Consider the following 23,257-nt stretch of genomic DNA (forward strand, 5'->3'; position numbering starts at 1 on the left):
GCCGCCTGAGGGCCGCGCGCGCATGCGCAGGGGGGCGGGGGCGCAGGGGAGGGCGCGCGCGGCGCGTTCCCGCGTTGCCCCTGGAAACCGCTGGGCTGATGCCCCGAGGTGAGCCGGTAGAGACGTTGCCTTTCAAGATGGCGAAGGACCTGGACGAGCTCTTGGATGAGGTCGAGTCCAAGTTTTGCAGACCAGACCCGCTGAGACTGGGCGTGGCAGAGCGACCCAAAGGCTGCGGCGGCGGCATCCTCGGCCACGACCGGAGCCGAGCCGAGGAGAACGAAAAGCTCAGGTTACCGGGCGGGAGGGGAGGGGAGGAGAGGGGTGGGCTCTTCTGGGAAAGCCGGCTCCCAGCCCCGAGGCCTCCCTGCCAGCTCTTCTCCCGGGTTCGCGCCACGGTTCCCAGTCCCCACCCCTGGGGCCGCGCACTCGCCAGCTCCGGGTGCGGGGGGTTTCGGGCACCTCTCCCCGGGCCTGACTCCGCCCCCGGCGCGGCGCGGAGGGCGGGCCCCGCCTCTGCAGCCCGCGCCTCCCCCAGACCGAGCCCGGGGTCCTCATGGAGGCGGGGGGAGAGGGAGGAGGGCCGCTCGGGGCCCTGGGTGGCCCCCGGGAGGTGCCCGCAGAGAGAATCTCGGCCTGTTGCCTCTGACCCCATTCCCCAAGCAGAGTAACCCTTGCAACAATGGTTGCAAAAAAACCCAAAAAACATTCCGTTCTGTTGTCTTCAGCTGAGTTTTGTTTTCCTTTGGCTCGGAGAATTTGGGGAAAGATTTTAAGTCATTTGGGTTTTGATCCGAAAAACGACCGTTGGAACTTGTCGATCTTTTTCTTCTGTGTAATCACACGAGGAGGACGTCCTTCTTCGTCTCATGTCCCCCTCAACCCCAAAAACAAAAAACAAAAAAACACAAATGTTGTGTCTGAATGAGATTGTCCTTCCGAGTGAGCCTCTGCAGCCTCTCGCTAGACCCTGCTGGCGACGCTGGCGGAATTGCTCAGCTTTGGAACCATCCGAGAAAGGCACTCTTGTCCGCTATGGCTGCATCTGTGGTTTGGTTTTGCTGTGCATGTGCGTGATTCCCACAAATATTTTGTTAGCGAATTTACCAGTCTTGCCTCTAATGACATACATTTGTTTACAAAAATTCACCCTCAGAAGATAAATACATTGAAAAGATTCTAAAGTTCAGACACAAGTTCTAAAGAGCAGTTGAGTACTAAGCAGCATTCTTTTAAAAAAGTTAAGTGTGGGCCTTAACCGGTTTGGCTCAGTGGATAGAGCGTCGGCCTGCGGACTGAAAGGTCCCAGGTTCGATTCCGGTCAAGGGCATGTACCTGGGTTGCGGGCACATCCCCAGGAGGAGATGTGCAGGAGGCAGCTGATCGATGTTTCTAACTCTCTATCTCTCTCCCTTCCTCTCTGTAAAAAATCAATAAAGTATGTTTTTTTAAAAAAAGTAGGTGTAGTGCCAACAAAATTGACCACTTTGAATGGGCTAGCGTTCATCTGATTGGACGCTTATGCAGGCATCACTCATCATTTGCACATTATCATACACGTGCAGAGATCCTTTTGTGCTCGTTCCCAGCACCTCTACCATCCCAGTCCCACAGCAATATCACCTTGCGATTTCTTTTATTCTTTTTATTCGTTCCTGTAGGGAATGGGGAGAATTTATCAAAGAGCCTTCCCGTGCCTGTTTGTCTTAGGAGAACTAGGTGCAGAGTGGTAGGATGTCTGGCCTCAGGCCGCTTAACATCAGGGCCGCTAAGGTGGGTGCTCTCCAAACACAGGTCCTTTTGGACTACAGTCCATCCGTAAGGCTTCCAGCACCCCATCTCACCTTACTACACCAGATTTTTCAGTAATACATTTATAAAAGCTGTAGCAAACCAGTACAGTTTTCATGTGTTCAGACTTTTCATTTGACAATGTAGTTGTAAGGGTTAATTATGCAACAGCAGCAAAGGCCCTCAACCTAATACCAAATACAATCCCTACTGGATATATAATGTCAAACATTAAAAAATCCTCCTGAGCCGACATTGATACTTAAAAGTTAGGAACCGATTTATATTATGAATTTATGAACAGGAGACTACCTGTCCGTTGTATAGTGAAGTAGCCTGTATCTTTTCCTTATAAGAGTTAAAATACTGAAGTTGTCCCTTTAAATGATAGCTCTGCAAATAATAAAATAAATGACCATGAGACATCTGGATACCAGGAACAACTGCTCTTTAAATAAGTAGTCGATGTTTAAAAGTACATGCCCAGCTTTTTCTTGAATATAATGTATAGCTTTAAATGTCTTATATTAAGTATGTAAACTTGTAACTGACAACTTACATTTTTGACAACAAACTTAGGTTGTGTCCATAGCAGGAAAAAAATTAATGTCGCATTTATCCTTCTGTTATCAACTCTAATAATAGAGACTTTATTTAAATAAAACTCTTCTGTTACTGGCTGACTTTATGTGCTCTTAAGCTTCAGCTGTTTTGTTTTATTTTTCAGATCAACAGAAAGATTTAAAAAAGAAGATGATCTTGACAGTCTTATTAATGAAATATTTGAAGATCCCACCTTTGATAAAAAATCCTTTGTAAGTCAAGTGTTATAAATACGCAATAATTTTTTTCATTTTTAAGATGTTTAAAATAGTCTGAAAACTTACAGAATGCACAAGTATCTATAGTTCTTTGCATTCTGAGAAATACTATCATCTAAATAAATTATTCCACATAGAGTTGTAGAAGAAATAAAATATTAGAAACGGTGTTTTTTGCTATTCATTTTCAGCAAGAATGCGAAATTAGAAAAGCTGCTAGAACAAAAGTCAACTCATAGTTGAAGTTGGTTACCTGTATTTATTTATAGACTCTATAACAACACTTTTCTGAAAGTCCGAAAACAAACAGCTTTCATATAGGAATGTGCTTAGCATCTCAGATGCAATGCCATTGCTGTGATCCCATAACCCATGACTACATTGTTAATATTTTAAATATTTACCAGTAAATGCTTGTGTATCTACATTAACTCTATGAAAAGCTTATAAAATAATATAACAGCCACCTCTATACTGCTCATACTGAACATATATTAATGTTTTGCCATATTTGCTTTGCTTTAATTTTTTAAATAAAAATTATAAGTATAGTTTAAAAACTCCAAATCCTACTTATTGCCTTCCTACCCAGAGGTAACCACTAACCTTTCTATCCATACTTGTATACTTTTATTACATAGGTATTAACCATAAGTCATTTTCATTGCTGAGTAATACCTTGTTAAGTAATTCTGCCACAGTTTATCCACTTCCCTGGTAATGGACATTTAAATTATGCCCAATTGATGCTCTTACAAAAAATGCCTCTTCAGATACCTTGGCACTCTTCTTTTACTCACATATAGGAGTTTCTCTAGGATGTATAAACTTGAAGAGGGATTGCTAGGTTATAAGGTGTGCTCATTTTCAATTTTTTTACCCATTGCCAAAGTGCTTTCCAAAGTGCCGTATCAGTTATATTCTTCTCACCAGTAGTGTATGAGCATTTATATACTTTAATTTTTACCATTTTGGTAGTTATAAAATATATTTGTTAGATTTTAAGTAAAGAGACCAAATGAAAGTCTAAGTTACAAAGACCACAAAGAAAAATAAATCTAAAAAGATAAATATAATACCAAAGTTTTTTTAAGGGTAGGGAAAACTAAAGCCAGACAGTGGACTGAAAACCGCTAGGCAGTGCTGGTGTTAAGGATATGGACATGGGCCAATTATGTTTTTGTCAACCAGACGAATAAAATGACTAGTATAGACCTTATCTTTATTTCTCTAAATTTAACATTTTCAATTAATCCATGGTAATAGCTAAGCTGATGGCCTCATTGATTTACATGTCAACCCAATAGCAATGGTGTTGAATACTCTGTGAACAAGAATGCATTGTAAATGCCAAATAGCTATGCTGATTTAATCAGTAGTAGAAAAAAATAAACTACTTGATGTTCTTGTTGTGATTCATTGATCACCTGAGCAATTAATGATTAAGTACTTACAGAGTGCATATCTGTATGTGAGACACTATTTATTCAGTTCAGGGCATTTCAAAAGCAGAAGGAAATATGTCTCCGGCTTGGCTTTAAGATATACAAATCTGAGCCCTGGCCAGTGGTTCAGTGGTTAGAGCATCGCCTCAAGCACCAAAATGTTGCAGGTTCGATCCCCGGTCCCAGTTGGAGCACATGCAGGAGGCAACCAATCAGTGTGTCTAACATCGATGATTCTCTCTCTCTCTCTCCCTCCCTCCCTCCCCCCACTCTCTAAAAATCAATGGAAAAATTATCCTTGGATGAGGATTAACAAAAAAAGATACACAAATTTGAAATAAAAGTAACTCTTACAGTCATGAGGAAATAAACGTTTATGTACTTCTTCTGCATGCTCCTTTTTTAAGTTGTTATATCCAGGTTTCCAGCCTGCAAGGGAGAAAGAAACCCAAATAAACTTCGGAAGGAGAGCAGGTCTGTGTAAAACATTGACTGGATAAGGAAAAGAAGCGTCTGAACGGCCCATCCATGCCCACCTCATCCTCAGAGGCCAGATCAAGCTCCTGGGAGTACTGCGCCTTCCCCTGCTGCTTGCCCGTTCTGCTGTTTCTGAACTGCTCTCAGGCCCACACAGAAGAGCCCAGAAACAACAGTAAACATGACAGGTCATAAGCAGGAGCCTGGATGGTACATGAAACCTTTGGAAAAGCAGAAGGAGACTCATGCACATTATTATTTTTGAGACGTGCGCCCCCAATTTTTCCAGTTCTGTTTAAAACATCAAATAGAAGAGTTAAAAGAAGTAGTAAAATAAAATATTTTTGCCTCCATTAAACTTCCTCACCTACTAGGTCAAATGAAGCCATGTTGCTACATAGTTTAAATTGCCTTTTCTCCATTTCACTTCCTCTTCTTGGCGGTGGGCTTCGTATGTGGGTTTATGTTGTTTGGTACTATACACCAGTTAACACTTAATAAATGCCTGCTAATGATGACGATGTTATGTCACCATATAGGAACTACTGTATGGTTGTGACTAGGTAGGTCCACATTCTCCTCAAATGCCTATTGGTTGATACCTTTCCACTTGATCAAAATTAATATTCCTGAAGTTACCCAGGAGTTTCGTTAGTTTATTTTTAGTTCAGGTGAGTACTATTCACAGCCTTTAAAAATGAGTTTGAGGGGTTTTTTTTCCCTCAATTGAATTTTTCCAGGATGAGGTTTTAAATAGAAGGTCCTTCATATTAAATCATTGAACTTTAGTATTAATTGAAGAATTATAAAGTGACTCTAAATCTTAGCATGCTAATAATGGCAGTATATCAATTTCCTAGACTAAAAGCAGAGTAATTTGCAAATTCCACAGGGAGGTCGACTTCCCTTTTGCCTTTAAGAAAAAGGTTTTGATCATTGTTTTTACTTCGGAAACTTTAAAATGATACAAATTTTTTATTTTAAGTCATTTAAAAAATATTCTTGTTATAAAATAAAGAATATTAGTTTTCATGTTACAATTATCTAAGTTACTCTTGGCCTTTTATTGTTTTGTTTTCTTAACAGAAATTAAAACCTAAATCTTCAGGTAACACATCTGTCAGTGCTCCCATTCAAGGCCGCGGTAAAAGGTAAGTTGAGATTGCTTTGGTAAGTTATACACACTAGTGAGCAAACACTATGAGCATAGTCTAGTCGATTTTATTACCTTAAACAACAGTGACATTGAACAACAAAGCACTGGTTGGCTTTCAGGAGAAAGACCAATAGCAATATCTTCTGTGTTCCTATGGTCTGTGACCCCTTAGTGGAAAGGAACTTGAATGAGAGATTATTGCTATTGTAAATAATTTTCTGCCATGTGAAAAAAAAAAAAGTGTGAACACTTTCTCAAAATTAATGTTCTGTTATATTCTTCGGTATTTACTTTGTCCCTCACATTATTTGGCAAACACATTTCTCTGTGACTCATTTTAACTCTTTGAGTGTTCCTGACTATACAGGTTATACCCAATAAAGCAGTGATCCCAGAATAAATACCTCTTCTTTAAAATGGTTGGCTTGCTCAGGAAAATATACAATTTGATTATAAGACTGTAGCGTTAACAAAGCCAAACTAACGTCTCATATTTCTTTCTTGTAATTTTCTTTTTCTCCCGCTTGTTGAACATATCTAGTTGCAACCCCGTGTACCTCGGTGGAAGCACTGCTCCGTGTGGAATTGGAACAACTACTTCACAGAGGTGGGATGTCAGAAATACACTTTCTTACTAGGTTTTCCAATTTGAAACCCTGTTTTTAAAACACAGTTATCTTGGCATCGATCTGTTTCCTAATCAGAAGTACATTTTCTTAGTCAGTCCAAGAGCGCTTTACTGAGATCTTAGTTATTTCTGGGTGATCGCCATTGAAAGCTGTGATGGTGGGTTTCTGCTGCTCATGGTGGTGACGCCTTTCTCTGGGCCCACGCGCAGGGCCTGGACCACGCGGTCCCCGCCTGGCTCCCACAGGACTGGGAGAGTGAGCGTCTGCCCCATCATTTTCCTTCTGGGTAGAGGGAGCCAGTTGGTAAGACGAGCGAAGCATCGCAGCCCCGAAGCTTCATGCCGTTCTCCCCACACTGACTTGGCCAAACTGCCACGTGAGAAGCCACACGCCGTGAGCATTGTCTAGATGAGGAGAGGGACTCTACACAAATAACTCCAAAAATGGGTATTTAATTTTCACATGATGTGTAATGTGAAGGGAAAGTACAGAATACTATAAGCATAGATCATTGGCACCCCAGTTACTATGAAGGATTAGAAAATTCTTCCCTAAGCAAGTAACATCGACTCAGCCTATGATATGAAAAATGAGTAGAAGTGAAGCGAAGAGAGGGGACCGTTGGGGCCAGAGTGTATGCCAGGTTAGATGCTCCCTGAGCTGGGAAGAGTGTGGGAGTAGCAGAGAGCAGCTGGGGAGCTGCAGCGCAGGGAGTGGGGGGAGAATGGCTCCTGATGGGGCCAGAGAGGTAGTCGAGGGACATTGGATTTGTTGACGGCCCTGTAATCTTCTGAAGATTTTAGGAAAAGTTGGTCATAGATGCAGTAAAAGCTACTGGTGGGTGGGTGGTTGGTTGTTTTTTAGCAGATGGAGTCACATAATCATATTTGTGTTTCTAAAGGAAGTTATTTTAGCTGCTGAATAGAAAATGGATGGGAAGTTGAGAGGCAAGACAGGAGAGGGCCAGTCAGCAGGCAGTATCTTACAGTGGTCCAGGAAAGAGATGATGATGGTAGCTGTGAGCTGAGTGGTGGCAGTGGCTGTAGGGGAAAGGTGTCACATTTGAGCTGTTTAGAATCTAGAATTGACAAAATTCAGTGAATTTAATGGCTGAGAGAGAACATTGTTAGGAATGACTCCCAAGTAATGTGCCTTGCCCAAGGTCACATAAAGTATTACAAAGCAAGGACTCAAATGTGTAATTGAGTCCTGCTCCATTGCTTTCTAGTAAACCAGTCTGTAGAAGGCCAGGTAATGTATCTAAGAGGGGAGAACCGTGGCTGATGTTGCTACTGCAGCTGCTGTTCTTCTCCATCTGTCCAGCTGTCAAGAGTCCCTAGTCTACTGTGTAGATCTGACAGGATTTTACTAAAAACCACAGGGTCTGGGCAGAAGACTATATTGGGCTGTATTTGGAAAATCCCCACTATAAACATCTTCAAAATAATAAACATTCTATTGATTGGCTGGACAAAGGGACAAAACTGTTGATGACACCTTCATATTCAATTGCCTCCACATTTTAGAAAAAGAAAAGTGACAATTTATCTTTCATTGGAATCCTTACATTATTTTTTTAATATATTTTTATTGATTTCAGAGAGGAAGGGAGAGGGAGAAAGAGATAGAAACATCAGTGATGAAAGAGAATCATTGATTGGCTGCCTCCTACACACACACACACACACACACACACTGGGGATCCAGCCTGCAGCCCCGGCATGTGCCCTGACTGGGAATCGAACCGTGACCTCCTGGTTCATAAGTTGACGCTCCACCACTGAGCCATGCCGGTCGGGCCATTACTTTATTTTCGGTATGCTCTAGCTATACGTAGTTATGGAAGATAAATCTTTTTAAGCCCTGAATATAAGCACTGATTTACACGTCCAGGGCATAAGTGAAATTGAGTCTATTCTGCCTGTTTTTTATGTGTTTTATTTGTTTGATTTCTGGGTAGAGTTCTGGTTTAGGAGTAATACTCAATGATTTTAGAGTTTTTAGTAGTAGCAGGAAGCGTGGTGGCATTAATAAGGTATAGATAAGACTAAGGCGTTATTTTCAAGCCAAATCGAATTTTACTCCTAATTATTTTTTAAACTACTTGCAAGGCTGGATTATTGCATAGACTGGTACTAATTATGATCTAACAAAGTGAATCGTAGCAGCAGAATGATTTCTTAGCTGCAAGTGAGTTTTATTTTTCTCAAAGGACAGTGTTTGTAGGAAACTGTGGTAGTGTGAATAGATTTGAATAAACTACTAAATTTTAAATTAAATTAAAAAGCTGTATGTAACATTATGGTTGAGATTTTACACATACAAAACGTCAGGAAATTCAAAATTATAGTTCCCACAACAGCAATAATTCAGCCAAATTGCACATATGTATTAAAGCATTAAAGTTAACACTCTGTGCAATCATGTAATAAACTACATATGCATAAGAAAGCAAGTTATGGCAGCTTTGGGAACCATCATTTTGCATTTCCTGACTTTGTACATTCAAAATCCAAGTTCAAATGTATACAAATATAATTGTGTTGAATTTCCATATGTACAAGTACAACTTCATAAATTGCTCACAGTTTAAAAGAAAATATGGACTTATGAAACTTGTGTAGATTTTAAATGTTTAGTTACTGTTATGATTAAACATAATTTTAGACATAGAAAGCATTTATTCTCAAAGGAATCTTTAAGCCCCCCAAAAAATTGCAATTTTGAAGTTACTATATTTGAATTTTAAGGAAAATAAGTGAAAAATATTTGGGTTTTACTTTATTATTTTTTAATTACAAAAGGATTATATCCTTATTGAAAAAATGAAGCCCTGGCCGGCTTGGCTCAGTGGATAGAGCGTCGGCCTGCGGACTGAAGGGTCCCAGGTTCGATTCCAGCCAAGGGCACATGCCTGGGTTGCGGGCTCGGTCCCCAGTGGGGGGCGTGCAGGAGGCAGCCGATCAATGATTCTCTCTCATCATTGATGTTTCTATCTCTCCTTCTCCCTTCCTCTCTGAAACCAATAAAGAAATATATTTTTAAAAAAAAGAAAAGAAAAAGAAAAAATGAAAACAAACTTGAAAAATGTATAAAGAGAAGGATAATAATCTCCTTTCCACCCTCCATTCCCATCATTCCTGAGACAGTCAGTGTGGGCTTGATAGTATATTACCGTTTACATTGTCTTCCATGTTCTTACCTTATAAATACCTGTTTAGGAATTTTTTTTTGTTGTTTTTACAAAAATAGGGTCATGCTATATATGTTACTGTGCACCTTGTTTTCGACATCTTTCTAGGTCAGTGAAAAATTAATTCTCTTTATCAGCTGCCTAATATTCCATAGTATAAATATACTGTATGTTATTCATTTCTTTCCCTTTTAGGTAGGTATCCAAGTGGTATCTTGTTTTTTGCCACTTCTACAATACAATAGTAGAAATTCTTGAAATATATGCTTATATTGGTGCTTTAATTTATATGCAATAGCTTCCCCAAAATGGAATTGCTAGTGCAACAGTGAGGGATAATTTTAACTTTAAAATAATCCCAAAGGTTAAAGCAGTTCACATACCCACCAGAAATATCTAAGGGTGCTAATTTTTGCTAACTTAAATTGGTTAAAAATTTATTTTGTTGTTGCTTTAAATTTTAATTATTTGTTATATTTTACCTTTTAAACAAACAGGCACTGTTAGAAGCACTTTAACAATATTAACTCATTAGGTCCTCATTGTAATTCTAAAAGATGTATAAAAATTATTAGTATCCCCATTTTACATATAGGGAAACAGTTACAGAGAGAAGTTGAGTTACTTGACTGTAGTTGCACAGCTAGAAAATAGTAGAATCAGTAGTTGAACCTAGGCAATTTGTATTCAGAGTCTACGCTCTTAACTACCATTCTACAATACCTGTATTAGTGAGATTGAATATATTTTTTTAACATATTTTATTGATTTTTTTTACAGAGAGGAAGGGAGAGAGATAGAGAGTTAGAAACATTGATGAAAGAGAAACATCGATCAGCCGCCTCCTGCACACCTCCTACTGGGGATGTGCCCGCAACCAAGGTACATGCCCTTGACCGGAATCAAACCTGAGACCCTTCAGTCCACAAGCTGACGCTCTATCCACTGAGCTAAACCGGTTAGGGCTGAATATATTTTTAAGCTTTGTCTTTGTCATTTGTAAACACTCTGAACAGTATAAGTAAGTATTGAACCTTGTGCTGAAAATGTTTTCTTTCCACTATTTTTCACTTTGTTTTTGTTTTGGGTTTGTTTGTGTGTGTGTTTTGGTGTTTTTTGTTTTTGTTTTTAAGAATTTCTATAAGAGTTTATTTGAGCCTAACTGATGACTTTCCTGGGAAGCAAGATGTCAAATGCTCCTGTTCTTGGTATCTTAAAAACTCTTATTTCCTTTTAATTTTTAGGTGATCAAATCTATCTATATTGATTCTAGTTTTTAAATATTTCAAGCAATATTCTTTAAAGTAAGCCACAATTATTATACAAATCAAATTGTTTGCAGCAGCAACTCATAAATTTTGTCATATAATCATTTATTCCTAAAGTTACAAGTAGTATATGAGCTTTAAAAATTGCTTGGCATGCCGAAACTGGTTTGGCTCAGTGGATAGAGCGTCGGCCTGCGGACTGAAAGGTCCCAGGTTCGATTCCGGTCAAGGGCATGTACCTGGGTTGCGGGCACATCCCCAGTAGGAGATGTGCAGGAGGCAGCTGATCGATGGTTCTCTCTCATCGATGTTTCTGACTCTCTATCTCTCTCCCTTCCTCTCTGTAAAAAATCAATAAAATATATTTTAAAAAATAAATAAATAAAAATAAAAATAAAAATTGCTTGGCGTTTGAATTCCTCAGATATTCACTAAGCGTGATTCTAGCAGTTCTGCCCTCTTTCCTGCATCATCATTCTGCTCCTCACTGCATCTTTGCTTTTTTCCCTCCTTTCTCTTTACCCCACTTCCATTTAAGTGACTCAGATACACCTTCTCAGAGAGGCCTTTGCAGACCACTCTACGTATTTAAAATAGCAACCCACTCCCTCCAGTACTCTCAATTTTATTTTTCCTGCTCTTCTTACTATTTCATTTGAAGCATTTTTTATCTTCTATCATTGTGATGAGTACTATTTATTTCTTTTCTCATTAGACAAAATCTTACTAGCACATAGTAGGCTTTCAGTAAATACAGGATGGAGCAAATTAGGTTTACAATTGTTTATGTGAAAAATAATACAATACTTAGTAAATAATAATATAAAAATAAACCGTTTCGTGTACTCACAACTGTAAGCCTACTTTTGCCTGTGGTTTGTTTTTTAATGAGTGGTAAATGCATTAATGCCAACCACTGGGGAAACAAACACATAAGATACTGTCCCAGCACTTAAGTAGCTTAAGGGGGAGACATTCATTTCTACATAACGTGGCAAATTCTGTGATAAATGCATTCTTGAAAATTTTATTAGGAAAGGAAGCAACTTAAAGAAGTTAAGTGAAGACTTCCCTCAGGCACAATTTGAAAACCATTGAACTAAAAGATCTACACATCCGTTTCCTTTCTTTTCTAACTGTACAGTATATATGTGTGCATAAATGTGTCAGTGTATAAGATCTTAGTAAAATAGGTATATGTAGCCCTGACGGGTTTGGCTCAGTGGATGGAGCGTCGGTCTGTGGACTGAAGGGTCCCGGGTTCGATTCCAGTCAAGGGCATATACCTTGGTTGCGGGCACATCCCCAGTAGGGGGTGTGCAAGAGGCAGCTGATAGATGTTTCTCTCTCATTGATGTTTCTAACTCTCTATCCCTCTCCCTTCCTCTCTGTAAAAAATCAATAAAATATATTTTTTTAAAAATAGGTATATGTAGAAATTAACCTGGAATTTTAGATATATAATTAGTCCTTTAGTATAAAAATTTACAATCAGTTTAATCTTTATTTTTTTGTTGTTTACTCAGTAGTTTGTAATATATGGTATATCCTATGAATAAATCACCATATTTTTATATTTAAACATACCAGTAATCTTTAATGTACAGTTCTTTTTCTCTGAACAGATCATGTGACCATCTGCGTTGTACAGCGTGTGATTTCTGGGTTGTAAGTTATGATGACTATATGTGGGACAAATCATGCGATTATCTGTTTTTCAGGTAAGCTTCTAAAGAATTTCACTGTGAAAATGTACCAAGTATAACTTTATATTTCTATTTTGCTGTAATGTCTCTTGTGGACTTGGCCAGATTGTGTGGCCTCTACCTCTTCAACATTCCTCTCATCCATCTCCTTTTTTCCCATCTGTCTGCTGTCAGCCTAGGTAAGACATGTTGCTTCTGGACAAAAATCTAGATATTGCCTTCTTGCCCAGCTGGTGTGGCTCAGTGGTTGAGCGTCAACCTAAGAACCAGGAGGTCACGGTTCGATTCCTGGTCAGGAGGGGAATTTAATATGCCCAGGTTGCAGGTTTGATCCCCAAGAAACAGCCAATCAATGATTCTCTCTCATCATTGATATTTCTGTCTCTCTCACGCTCTCCCTTCCTCTCTGAAATCAATAAAAATATATATATTTTAAAAGAATATAGATATAGCCTTCTCACTTACTTTTCTGCCTACAGTATCTTCTTTCAGACCAACTTTTCCTTGCTGAGAATTAAAGCATAACTAAGAGTGTGCCATTCTCCTACCCAGAACCCTTGTGCTTACAGAATCATGTCCAAATTCCTTAGTATGGCACCCAAGGCCTCCAGGATCTAGCCCCTATCCATCACCCAGCTTTGTCTTTCCACCGTACACTTTCCTCCTTCACAAGATTTTAGCTACATCAAATTCCTCAATACTCCATTCCCCATTACTTTGTGCAAGCTCTCCACCTCCTGGGACACCTTCCCATTTTATCTAAATGTTAGGTTGATACATGTCTGCCTCCCTCCTTTCGGTCAGGATAGGCTTCCTCATACTTTTGCAATTTATACATTTTTATACACTACTGACTACCTAATGTTTTTAAGATGTTATAAGTGATAAAAATAAACTATGCATTCACTTTAAATAAAAATTTAGAGTTAAAAATTAATAGCGCAGCCCTAACCAGTTTGGCTCAGTGGATAGAGTATCAGCCTGTGGACTCAAGGGTCCCAGGTTCGATTCAGGTCAAGGGCATGTACCTTGTTTGTGGGCACATCCCCAGTAGGGCATTTGCAGGAGGCAGCTGGTTCGATGTTTCTCTCGCATCGATATTTCTAGCTCTCTATCCCTCTCCCTTCCTCTCTGTAAAAAAAATCAATAAAATATATTTTTAAAAATTAATAGCACACATATCATTCATTAGTGTCTTCCCTGACCTGTGCCTAGACGAAGACTGTCTATTCAGATACAAGTAATCATAATACCTTGTAGCACTCTCCAGTAGCAGAAAGAAAAGGGGGAGTTTTCCAGGCCTCTTCCCACATCTATTCTCATGTAAATCCCTAGGAGTCTCCTCTAATGTAATAGTTTTCAAATTTTTTTCACATCAAGAACTGCTTTAAAAATCTTAGAAAATTTTGAATCTTCTCCACATATACACAAAAGTAAGTTGAAATGTACAAATATCCAGAAAAAGTATAATTTAAGAGGTTTCACAGTCCTCAATCCAAATAAAGCCTAGTGACCTCCCAAAATCCCAGGGCAGGTTAGCCTACCTGTAATCCCATTATTGGAAAAGTTAACTTTTCATTTCAGGTCTGATTTGCCTTTTCTGACTCTTCTAACTCCTCTGCTAGATACTACTTCTGGTTCATCTAAAGAGTGACTGATACTTCCCACATGGCACCAAGATGCACAGTAATTTTTACAGAATAGAATGCATGTCATACCAAAACGGAGCACAGGCATTAAGTGAGCTTTTTGGTGATTAGTTGGTATTTGAGGAACTTGCAGTGTCTCAGTTAAGAACTCTAGATCTGTGGCAGCCTGGCTTTGCTTGCTTGTTTGTTTGTTTGTTTTGTTTGTTTTGTTCATGAGAAAGGGAAGTTTTATTTTTACACAGGGTCAGGCACAGGCACTGCCAATCATTGTCAGATGCAGGGGTGAGGGAGTGTGAGGTTTGGGGCATGAAAGCGGAAGATCGTCTGGAGAGAGCTCAGAACCCTCCCGGGAACATCCCAGCTCAAGCCAGGAAAGCGAGCACGGGGTGTCTGGGAAAGGCCACATCCAGCGGGGCTTTTTGTTGGCTCTTTTGGATTCTGTTTTCTCTGACAACATTTGTCTCAGCATCAGATTCCAGGTCAGCAGCAGCCCCCAGACTGCTAACCTCTACCTTTGTCACAGGAGTCAGAGCTCTGGCACTCCTAAGACCCCTAATTAAGGATTCGGTCACTTCCTGGCCTGTGGGGCTCAGTTGATTGGAGCATCGTCCTGTGCACCAAAAGGCCTCTGTTCGATTTTTGGTCGGGGAACATACTCAGGTTGCAGGTTCGATCCCCGATCAGGTTGGTACAGTAGGCAACCAATTGATGTCTCTCTCTCACATCAATGTTTCCCTCTCTGTCTCCCTCCCTCACTCCCTCTCTTTTCCTCTCTCTCTAAAAATCAACTTTAAAACACATTTTTTAAAAAATTCAATCAGGTATCAGATGTTAAATTTGTCAAAATATATTGCAGATTGAATAAAAAAACATTTTTCTTCATTTAACTTTGTTGTATTCATTAAACACATGGTTTTGTGGATTTTCTTTTTCTTTCTGACAAAACTTAGATGATTCATTTCTTCCCCTGGCTCACTATAACCTTAGCTAAGACTTAGCTGGTCAAAGTCTCAGTTTCTTGAATCAGACAGTTGACCTGGAAAATCTCTCCGATTTTGTGAGTTTCTAACCTTCAAAATTGTGCCTGGATTTTGCACAGCACAGGACTGAATGTGGTGTCCACTGGCCACCAGAGGGCACTTTGCCCGCTGCCTTCTGCAGTGACCTAAAAAGAAAAGACGGGACTATATCTCTTTTTTTTAATATTTGTGTTGTGTTTCGTCATTTTACTTTGCATTTATCATTCTATTTTGAATGTTTATATTTTTCTTCTGCCATGGAATAGTTAGATAAATTCAGTACGTGGATTAACTTGAAAATCATAATTGACTTTCAATTAATTAAACATAAATTAACTTCTCTAGTCTTTTTTTATAATTACATCAATCAGATGGTTATCATTTTCATGATGGTCCTGCCAATTGATTTAATTATTTTAACATTGTCACTTAATGTAGGTTAAGTATTATTTTATTGCTGACACTATAAGTAAATAACATATCATTAAAAAACGAAAGATATGTCAGTTCAACACATAGAATTAACAGGCACTTTTTCTCTAGTAATGAAAAATTTCTGTACTTAACCCATCAGAAGCGCATAATTTTTATGCCTCTTATATCCCCTCCATTTGCCATATTGCCGGCCTTTCTCTCTCCCCGCCCACCTTCCTCTCTCTCTCTCTCTAAAAACCAATTAAAAAATATATCCTCGGGTGAGGATTAAATAAACAAATAATACAGCCTTTTCACATTCAGACAAATATATCCATGAGAGCAGTCTCTATTAATCATCATAATATTTAAGTAAAGGTACGTAGCAGTAGCATGCCCTTTGGGAAAAGACAATAAATTTCATTTAATGACTATACAGATTTTCGAAGACAAATAGACTTCAGAAGACAAATAGACTTTAGCATTTGGTGTAGTAAGTATCTGAGGTAGGAGATGAACCCCCACCGTTTTCACTCTGTTCTCACTTGATCTGAGCCAAGAGTCAGAGAAGCGATGCACCGTATTATCATATCATGTCATCTCTGATAAAGCAAATCATAATTTTTCAGCTTTTTTTAGGTCATTATGTTCTAAATAGCCTTAATAAACAGGCCTAGAGAAATGTCATGGAAAAGTGCTAGTTACTGGGGAAATGCCATCAGAAAGAACACAGAAGCATATCCGCTATTATTTGTGTGAAGGGAACCAAGGTTTGTTGAGTGTTCAGATGTTAATAACGATGGGAAAATAAGGCAACTAGAATTTGTTTTAAGTCATTACGCACTGGAAAAGCCACTGTTCTAAAACATTCATGTTTTACTAATAGGAACAACATGCCAGAATTCCACAAATTAAAAACAAAGTTGGTAAAGAAGAAAGGAGCACGGGCGTATGCCTGCCAGTGTAGCTGGAGAACTATTGTAGAGCTGACTGACCTGCAGACGGACCATCAGCTGCGTTGGGTTTGTGGTAAACACTAAGAATGCAGACTTTTGCCCTGGCCGGGTGGCTCAGTTGATTGGAGCATCATCCCATAACCCAAAAGGTTGCGGATTTGATTCCCAGGCAGGGCACTTAGGTTGTGGGTTGGGTTCGATCCGGGTGCATACGGGAGGCATCCAATCAGTGTTTCTACTCTCAATTGCTGTCTCCTTTCTCTCTCTCTCCCCGCCCACCTTCCTCTCTCTCTCTCTCTCTAAAAACCAATTAAAAAATATATATCCTCCGGTGAGGATTAAATAAATAAATAATACAGCCTTTTCACATTCAAACAAATACATCCATGAGAGCAGTCTCTATTAATCATCATAATATTTAAGTAAAGGTACATAGCAGTAGCATGCCCTTTGGGAAAAGACAATAAATTTCATTTAATGACTATACAAATTTTCGAAGACAAATAGACTTCAGAAGATAATGTGCTTTTTTTAACGTTTTGGAATTACTCCTTTATGATATACTAGACATTCATTTTGTAAGCAAAGTAAGTTACTCAAATTCTTTGCCAGCCTCTCTTATACTTAACGCAAGTTTAATTAAGCAGTTTTATACCAACCTATAGCCATTTATTAGCAACTGCAGCATTACTGACGCTAATACACTTAGCGTAAATATTCCTCATTCACCGCAGTTAAATGGGGTAAAGCCGGCCAGTGCGGAGAGTCACTGAGGAGTATATGCATCCCCTCGTCCAGTCAGAGCTGTTGCTGCAAAGGATCAGAGTTGAGATGTGGCAGAAACCTTGTCAGCAGTGACTAATGGGAGGGTTTCCAGGAGTATAGATATATTGTAAATGAATACACTACCTACAGCTGATCTTACCTCACCAACTCAAAGTGATATTATGTACAATAATGATAAGTATGCTTTTTAGGTTTTAGCTTCTTTCTCCTCCTTTTGTTTGTATATATATTAAGTTACTTGGCTTTTTATTTTCGCAAATACCCATTTATATGTTTTTTAAAATTTTGATGCACCTAAAATCCCAAGGAAAGATCCAAATATGGACAGGTCATTGTTGGTTTTTTCATTACTTTCTAGCTTTTCATTCCTAAAACTATAATCAAGTAAAACGCAAAGCAAGTAAGATATTTTCTCAGGCAGCCTGTTGATTTTTCTGGTGGGATCATACTCATCTACTATTTATTAGATGAGTATGAAAAGGGAGATAGAGCATAGCCTATGACATTACTGAGACTTGGAGGACCTACAATAGCAGCACATCTAGGAAATCAGTTACCTCAAAATTACCAGCTCCCAGCCAAGAGCTCTCTAATCTGCCAAAACCTCTTTACTGCATGTGTCTAATATATAGTTCAATTGTTGACACAAGGCATGCTAAACAAGAGTAATTGAAACAAAGTTATGATCTTCTTAGTCTTGTGCTTAATCCAGCCACCCTACTTCAGCAAAAAAGAAAAGCCTTCTGGTCATTAAAAGCCTTCTCCTAGCCATGACACATTTACACATGTGTAAAACTCAGTAAGTCTAGTATTGCAACCAATCAAATCTCCTGTTGGCAGAAACTCACATTTTTGTATTATGAATATGTTTATAGATCTTTTAATAAAAATGTTTTACTCTCTAAAACCTTATATCACTGTAATGTATCCAGAAACAGAGGGATTTGGATTGAAGTCACCTATTTCAAAAAAAAACAGCACAGCAATAAGATTCACACATTCAGAACCCCATGGAATTGAGCACATCTACACTAATAAAAGATACACATGCAAACTGACTGTACCTTTGCTATGCCTTAAGCCACGCCCACCAACCAATCAGAGTGACTATATGCAAATTAACCCAACCAAGATGGCGGCCGGCAGCCACTGAGCTGGAGCAAGCAGGAGGCTTGGTTGCCCCAATGATGGAGGAAGCCAAGCTTCCCGGCCGGCTCTGAGCTCTACTCAAAGCAACAAAATTTCAACTATAGAAGGTAAATAAACCCCAGATACCTGTTTTCAGCGGGCCGTGGCCACGGAGCTGGAGCGAGCAGGAGGCCCGTCCTGGCCGGCTCTGAGCTCCACTCCAGGCTACAAAGTTTCAATTATAGAAGGTAAATAAATCCCAGAAAAAAAAAGAAAGAAAACAAAGAAAGGAGAGGCTGGGAGCTTCCATCGCCAAGGAGGCTTGGCGAGCCTGAAAATGGCCCTCAGCCCCTCACCCAGACTGGCCAGGCACCCCAGTGGGGACCCCCCACCCTAAAGGGGGTGTGGCCAGCCTGAAAACAGCCATCAGCTCCTCACCCAGGCTGGCCAAACCTCCATGGAGGGTCCCCACTGGGGGAGGGAGGTGGGGGTTTGACCAGCCTGCAAACAGCCATCAGCCCCTCACCCAGGCTGGCCAGGCACCCCAACGGGACCCCCACCCTGATCCGGGACACCCTTCAGGGCAAACCAGCCGGCCCCCACCCGTGCACCAGGCCTCTATACTATATAATAAAAGGGTAATATGCAAACTGACCCTAACAGCAGAACGACTGGGAATGACTGGTCACTGTGACACACACTGACCACCAGGGGCCAGACGCTCAATGCAGGAGCTGCCCCCTGGTGGTCACTGCACTCCTACAGGGGGAGCTCTGCTCAGCCACAAGCCAGGCTGACAGCTGCCAGCACAGCGGTGGTGTTGGGAGCCTCTCCTGCCTCCTCAGCAGTGCTAAGGATGTCTGACTGCAGCCCAGGCCTGCTCCCCGCTGGCAAGTGAACATCCCCTAAGGGCTCCCGGGCTTCCAGAGGGATGTCTGATTGCCAGCTTAGGCCCAGTCCCCCAGGGAGCATGCCTAAGCCAGAAGGTGGTCATCCCCCGAGGTGTCCCAGACTGTGAGAGGGCACAGGCCAGACTGAGGGACCCCCCCCCACCCCACCCAGTGCACAAATTTTTGTGCACCGGGCCTCTAGTTAGTCATAATGGTGATGTTAGCTTTGTATGCAAATGAACAAATTTACTAAATTATTAATTTAAAAATATACTTTTATTTCATCATAACTATCCTATAACTTGGATATATTACCCATGTTTGGCATTTTACTTATTTATTTATTCCTCACTCGAGGACATGCTTAGAGAAGGAGAAACATTGATGTGAGAGAGAAACATTGATCTGTTGCCTTCCATATGTGCCCCAACTGAGGATCCAACCCACAATGCAGGTTTGTGCCCTGACCAGGAATTGAACCGGCAACCTTTTGGTGCACAGGATGATCAACTGGGCCACTCTGGCTGGGCTATCTGGCATTTTATAACAGTAATTGTAAATAATTCCCCATTGTCAGAAACATATATATGACTTTATGTTTAGTTTGCAATTTACTTTAAAAGCTTTTTAATATTATACATTTTAATCTAAGATACAGAAAAAATGTTATTTTATATACAAAGGGATAAATTATTACCAGTTATAATTCAAGCCAAACTGCAATTACTTTAGTATCAATGTAAACAAAAAGCATAGTTTCTGGTGAACTATAATTTTAAAATGCAAAATCTGTAAAATTTATGAGATGGTTTGCCCATTTGTTTTCAATGTTTATAATAATTTTCTACCTTTAGCAAGTACTTATTTTTTGTCAAGCCAGGTGGCTACTTTATTTGAACTATATTATACTCTCTGGTCCCTATCCTACCAAAAAATGAATAAATAATAAATAGCTTTATTCTGTATTTAGTAACATTTTTATTGTGTAGTAAAACATCATATTGGGATTAATTTGAAATAATAATTTTGATAATTTTTTTTAATGTATTGGGGAGGAGAAGCATACCATAAGAGAGAGAGAGTGTGTGTGTTGGTGTGTGCGCAAGCATGTATAACAAAATGTGGGTATTTAAAGGAGCCAGGTCCAAGTTCTGGAAGAGCAAGCCGTGTTGAGATGGTGGTGTAACATCCTTCTTTTCTTGAGTGAAAGAAGATGTCATCAGACTATGATTTTGAATTGCTTTTCCTCCTTCATTTACTGATCTGATATTTAAAGATAAGAACTAAAAGGTCTTTGTATCCAATCAGTACTCTGATGAAACTTAGCAGTCACTTTCAAATGTTGATTTTCCTCAGTTGTTATGTTTTAACAAAACCTCTATCAGCTAACATACTACCCCTATTAATCAGCTTAACCTATTATTATTTAGAATCGTTCTTGAGCTAGTGTGCCCAGACATTAGAGCACCGGCCCGCCTGCTCACCAAAGGATTGCAGGTTCAATTCCCAGTCAAGGGCATGTATCTGGGTTGCAGGTTCAATCCCCTAGGTCCGTAGTCGGCAAACTTCGGCTCACGAGCCACATGCGGCTCTTTGGCCCCTTGAGTGTGGCTCTTCCAAAGCCTTAGGAGTACGCTAATTAAGTTAATAACAGTTTTAGTTTAAGTTTAAAAAATTTGGCTCTCAAAAGAAATTTCAATCGTTGTACTGTTGATATTTGGCTCTGTTGACTAATGAGTTTGCCGACCACTGCCCTAGATGTATCTCTCTCACATTGATGTTTCTCTCTCCCTCCCTCCCTCTCCCCCTCCATCCCTCCTTTTCAGTCTCTCTAAAAGTCAATGGGAAAAAATATCCTCAAATGAGGATTACAAAAAAAATAAAATAGTTCTTGAAGGGAAGAAAATATTCAAACTATACAGTCTCTTTAGAGTTAACATATTTGTTTGTGTAAATGACACCATTTTGTGCCCTCTTTTCAACGATTGCATGGGATATATAGATATACATGTGGCTGATAAATTTATTTTCAGACTTTCCCCAAATGCCTTGAGATAATGGGTGACAATATGAAGTGTTACAGAATCAGAGTTGAAAGTCACATCCCTTGGGAAGTTACTTAACTTTTTGGTTTCATTTGCCTAAACGAAATGGTGACAACTCTTTTGTAGCTTAATTATTATGACAAGATGTTTATTTTTTCATCCCCTAAATATTCCTTATAAGAAAAGCAGCTATGCTATTGTTTTTATTTTATAACTAGTAAATGTAAATATGGCCAGCTTTAACTTTATGTAAGTTGAAGCTACAACTTTCAAAAACAAACCAAAAGTCCACTCACCCTAGTCTCTTCCTGTCTGGTTTAAACCTAATTGTTCATCATGAAGGCATGCCGGGCCTTTCACAGTATCTTTTCAGCGTTATCTGCCTCTGCTTCTCTCTTTCAACCAAATCTATATCCTACCCACAGTCCCTTAGATATACCTCATGTTTTACTGTCTTGATATTTCTACTCTTCCTTATCTTATCCTGTCTAAGTTTGACTCATTTTTCAAAGCCTATATCTTGTACACCAATGGTTCTCACCAATGGAGTCCCCAGGAGCCTGGGAGGGGGGAAGGGGGGGCGGCATACGGTCAAACCTATTTTAGTAACGTTAAGATATTAAAGCTGCTGGCAGGCACCTTACGTAACATGATCCAAAGCAGTGGCACTATGCACTTGCAGGAGAAAAAGCCAATTTCACTTAAAAATGTCCTTGATAAAGGTAGTAAAAACTATTAATTTTATCAATCTCAGCCTTCAAGAACATATCTTTTTAATATTCTGTATGACTATGGGGAGCACACAAAAAGAACTTGTGCAATTGAGTTGTGTGCTGAACAACTCCTCATGGAATCCATTTTTGCTTGAAAGAAAACTGACAGATAAACTGTGGTTATTCAGAATATTGAATATTTGCCATACATTTTCTCAAAAATGAACTGAGTGAGTCACCTCCAGTATTTGTTGGCAATGATAAAATTCAAGTCCTCAAGCAAAAATTTGAATTTTGGGAAATTTGTATTCACCAGTGACCATGACATCTTCCTCATACTTAAAGACTTTTCTGATACGACTAGTGGTGATATGAACAAATAAAATCTTTGCTACTATATCATGAAACATGGCAATATTTGGAAGATCTGTATAATTCAGCAAACCAATATTACCAAGCCACCAATGCATGATATTACAAAACTGTGCATTTAAAGTGCAAGATAGACCAATGGCTTTTAATGTAGCAAATACTAAAAGTTCATTGATATGATTTCAGTTTCCTCATTGCACGTAGAAAGTTTTGATGTCGTCATGCAGAACAGTCACGTGAGGCCCAATTTTCTTCTTAGGCTTCGACCAAAACAATGTCTCAAGAGAGTGAGTGCAGCAGCAGATGTGCGAGTCCAGCCATCTTCTATCAAGCCAGAGATTCAGGAGGTTGGCAGAAATGTGAAACAAATGTCACTCTTCTCACTACATTTGTTTTGGGAAATACAGATATTTTCACAAAAACTCAACAACACATCGTGGGTTTATTTTTTTTAATTAATAGTATTTAATGTTCTTGGTTTTAATTTCTAATATAATAAATATCCTATGCAATAAAAGGCTAATATGCAAACTGTCCCCTCGACCGGGAGTTTGACCAGCGGACGGGGCCGGCCAGCCAACCACCCACGGCCCCTCCCCTGGGCTGGCCCTGCCCCTGATCAGCCCACCCCAATTGGGGCGGGCCGGCTAGACCCACCCGTACACAAATTTGTGCACCGGGCCTCTAGTCAATAGATAAAACTACCAAAAAACACAAGCTAGTTGGGGTTCATAATAATTTCTAAGAGTGAAAAAGGGGCCTGAGACCAAAAGGATTGAGAACTGTTGTACACTATCCA

At 39.6% G+C, this 23,257-nt stretch overlaps 1 protein-coding gene across 5 annotated transcripts; it reads left to right on the top strand.

Annotated features, from left to right (window-relative positions):
• The first annotated feature begins 85 nt into the window (after positions 1-85).
• Positions 86-23,257, top strand: CFAP418 (cilia and flagella associated protein 418). Of its 5 annotated transcripts, none has more exons than XR_011468225.1 (7): positions 86-292; positions 2,519-2,606; positions 5,621-5,685; positions 6,232-6,297; positions 12,406-12,501; positions 16,455-16,673; positions 22,718-22,796. XR_011468225.1 is itself a non-coding variant. In XM_070392188.1 (7 exons), the coding sequence occupies exons 1-7, from the start codon at positions 99-101 to the stop codon at positions 22,747-22,749; spliced, it is 684 nt and encodes a 227-aa protein (XP_070248289.1). In that variant the 5' UTR covers positions 86-98; the 3' UTR covers positions 22,750-22,836. The 5 variants fall into 5 exon arrangements, 4 of the variants coding, with proteins under 4 accessions (XP_070248289.1, XP_070248288.1, XP_070248290.1 ...); XM_070392188.1 differs by having other exon boundaries at positions 16,455-16,597; positions 22,718-22,836; XM_070392190.1 differs by having other exon boundaries at positions 89-292; positions 16,455-16,590; positions 22,718-23,253.

This window comes from Myotis yumanensis, unplaced genomic scaffold, assembly GCF_028538775.1.
Source record: "Myotis yumanensis isolate MYYU_CA2020_CCGP unplaced genomic scaffold, mMyoYum1.0.hap1 SCAF_15, whole genome shotgun sequence".
Lineage (NCBI taxonomy): Eukaryota > Metazoa > Chordata > Mammalia > Chiroptera > Vespertilionidae > Myotis > Myotis yumanensis.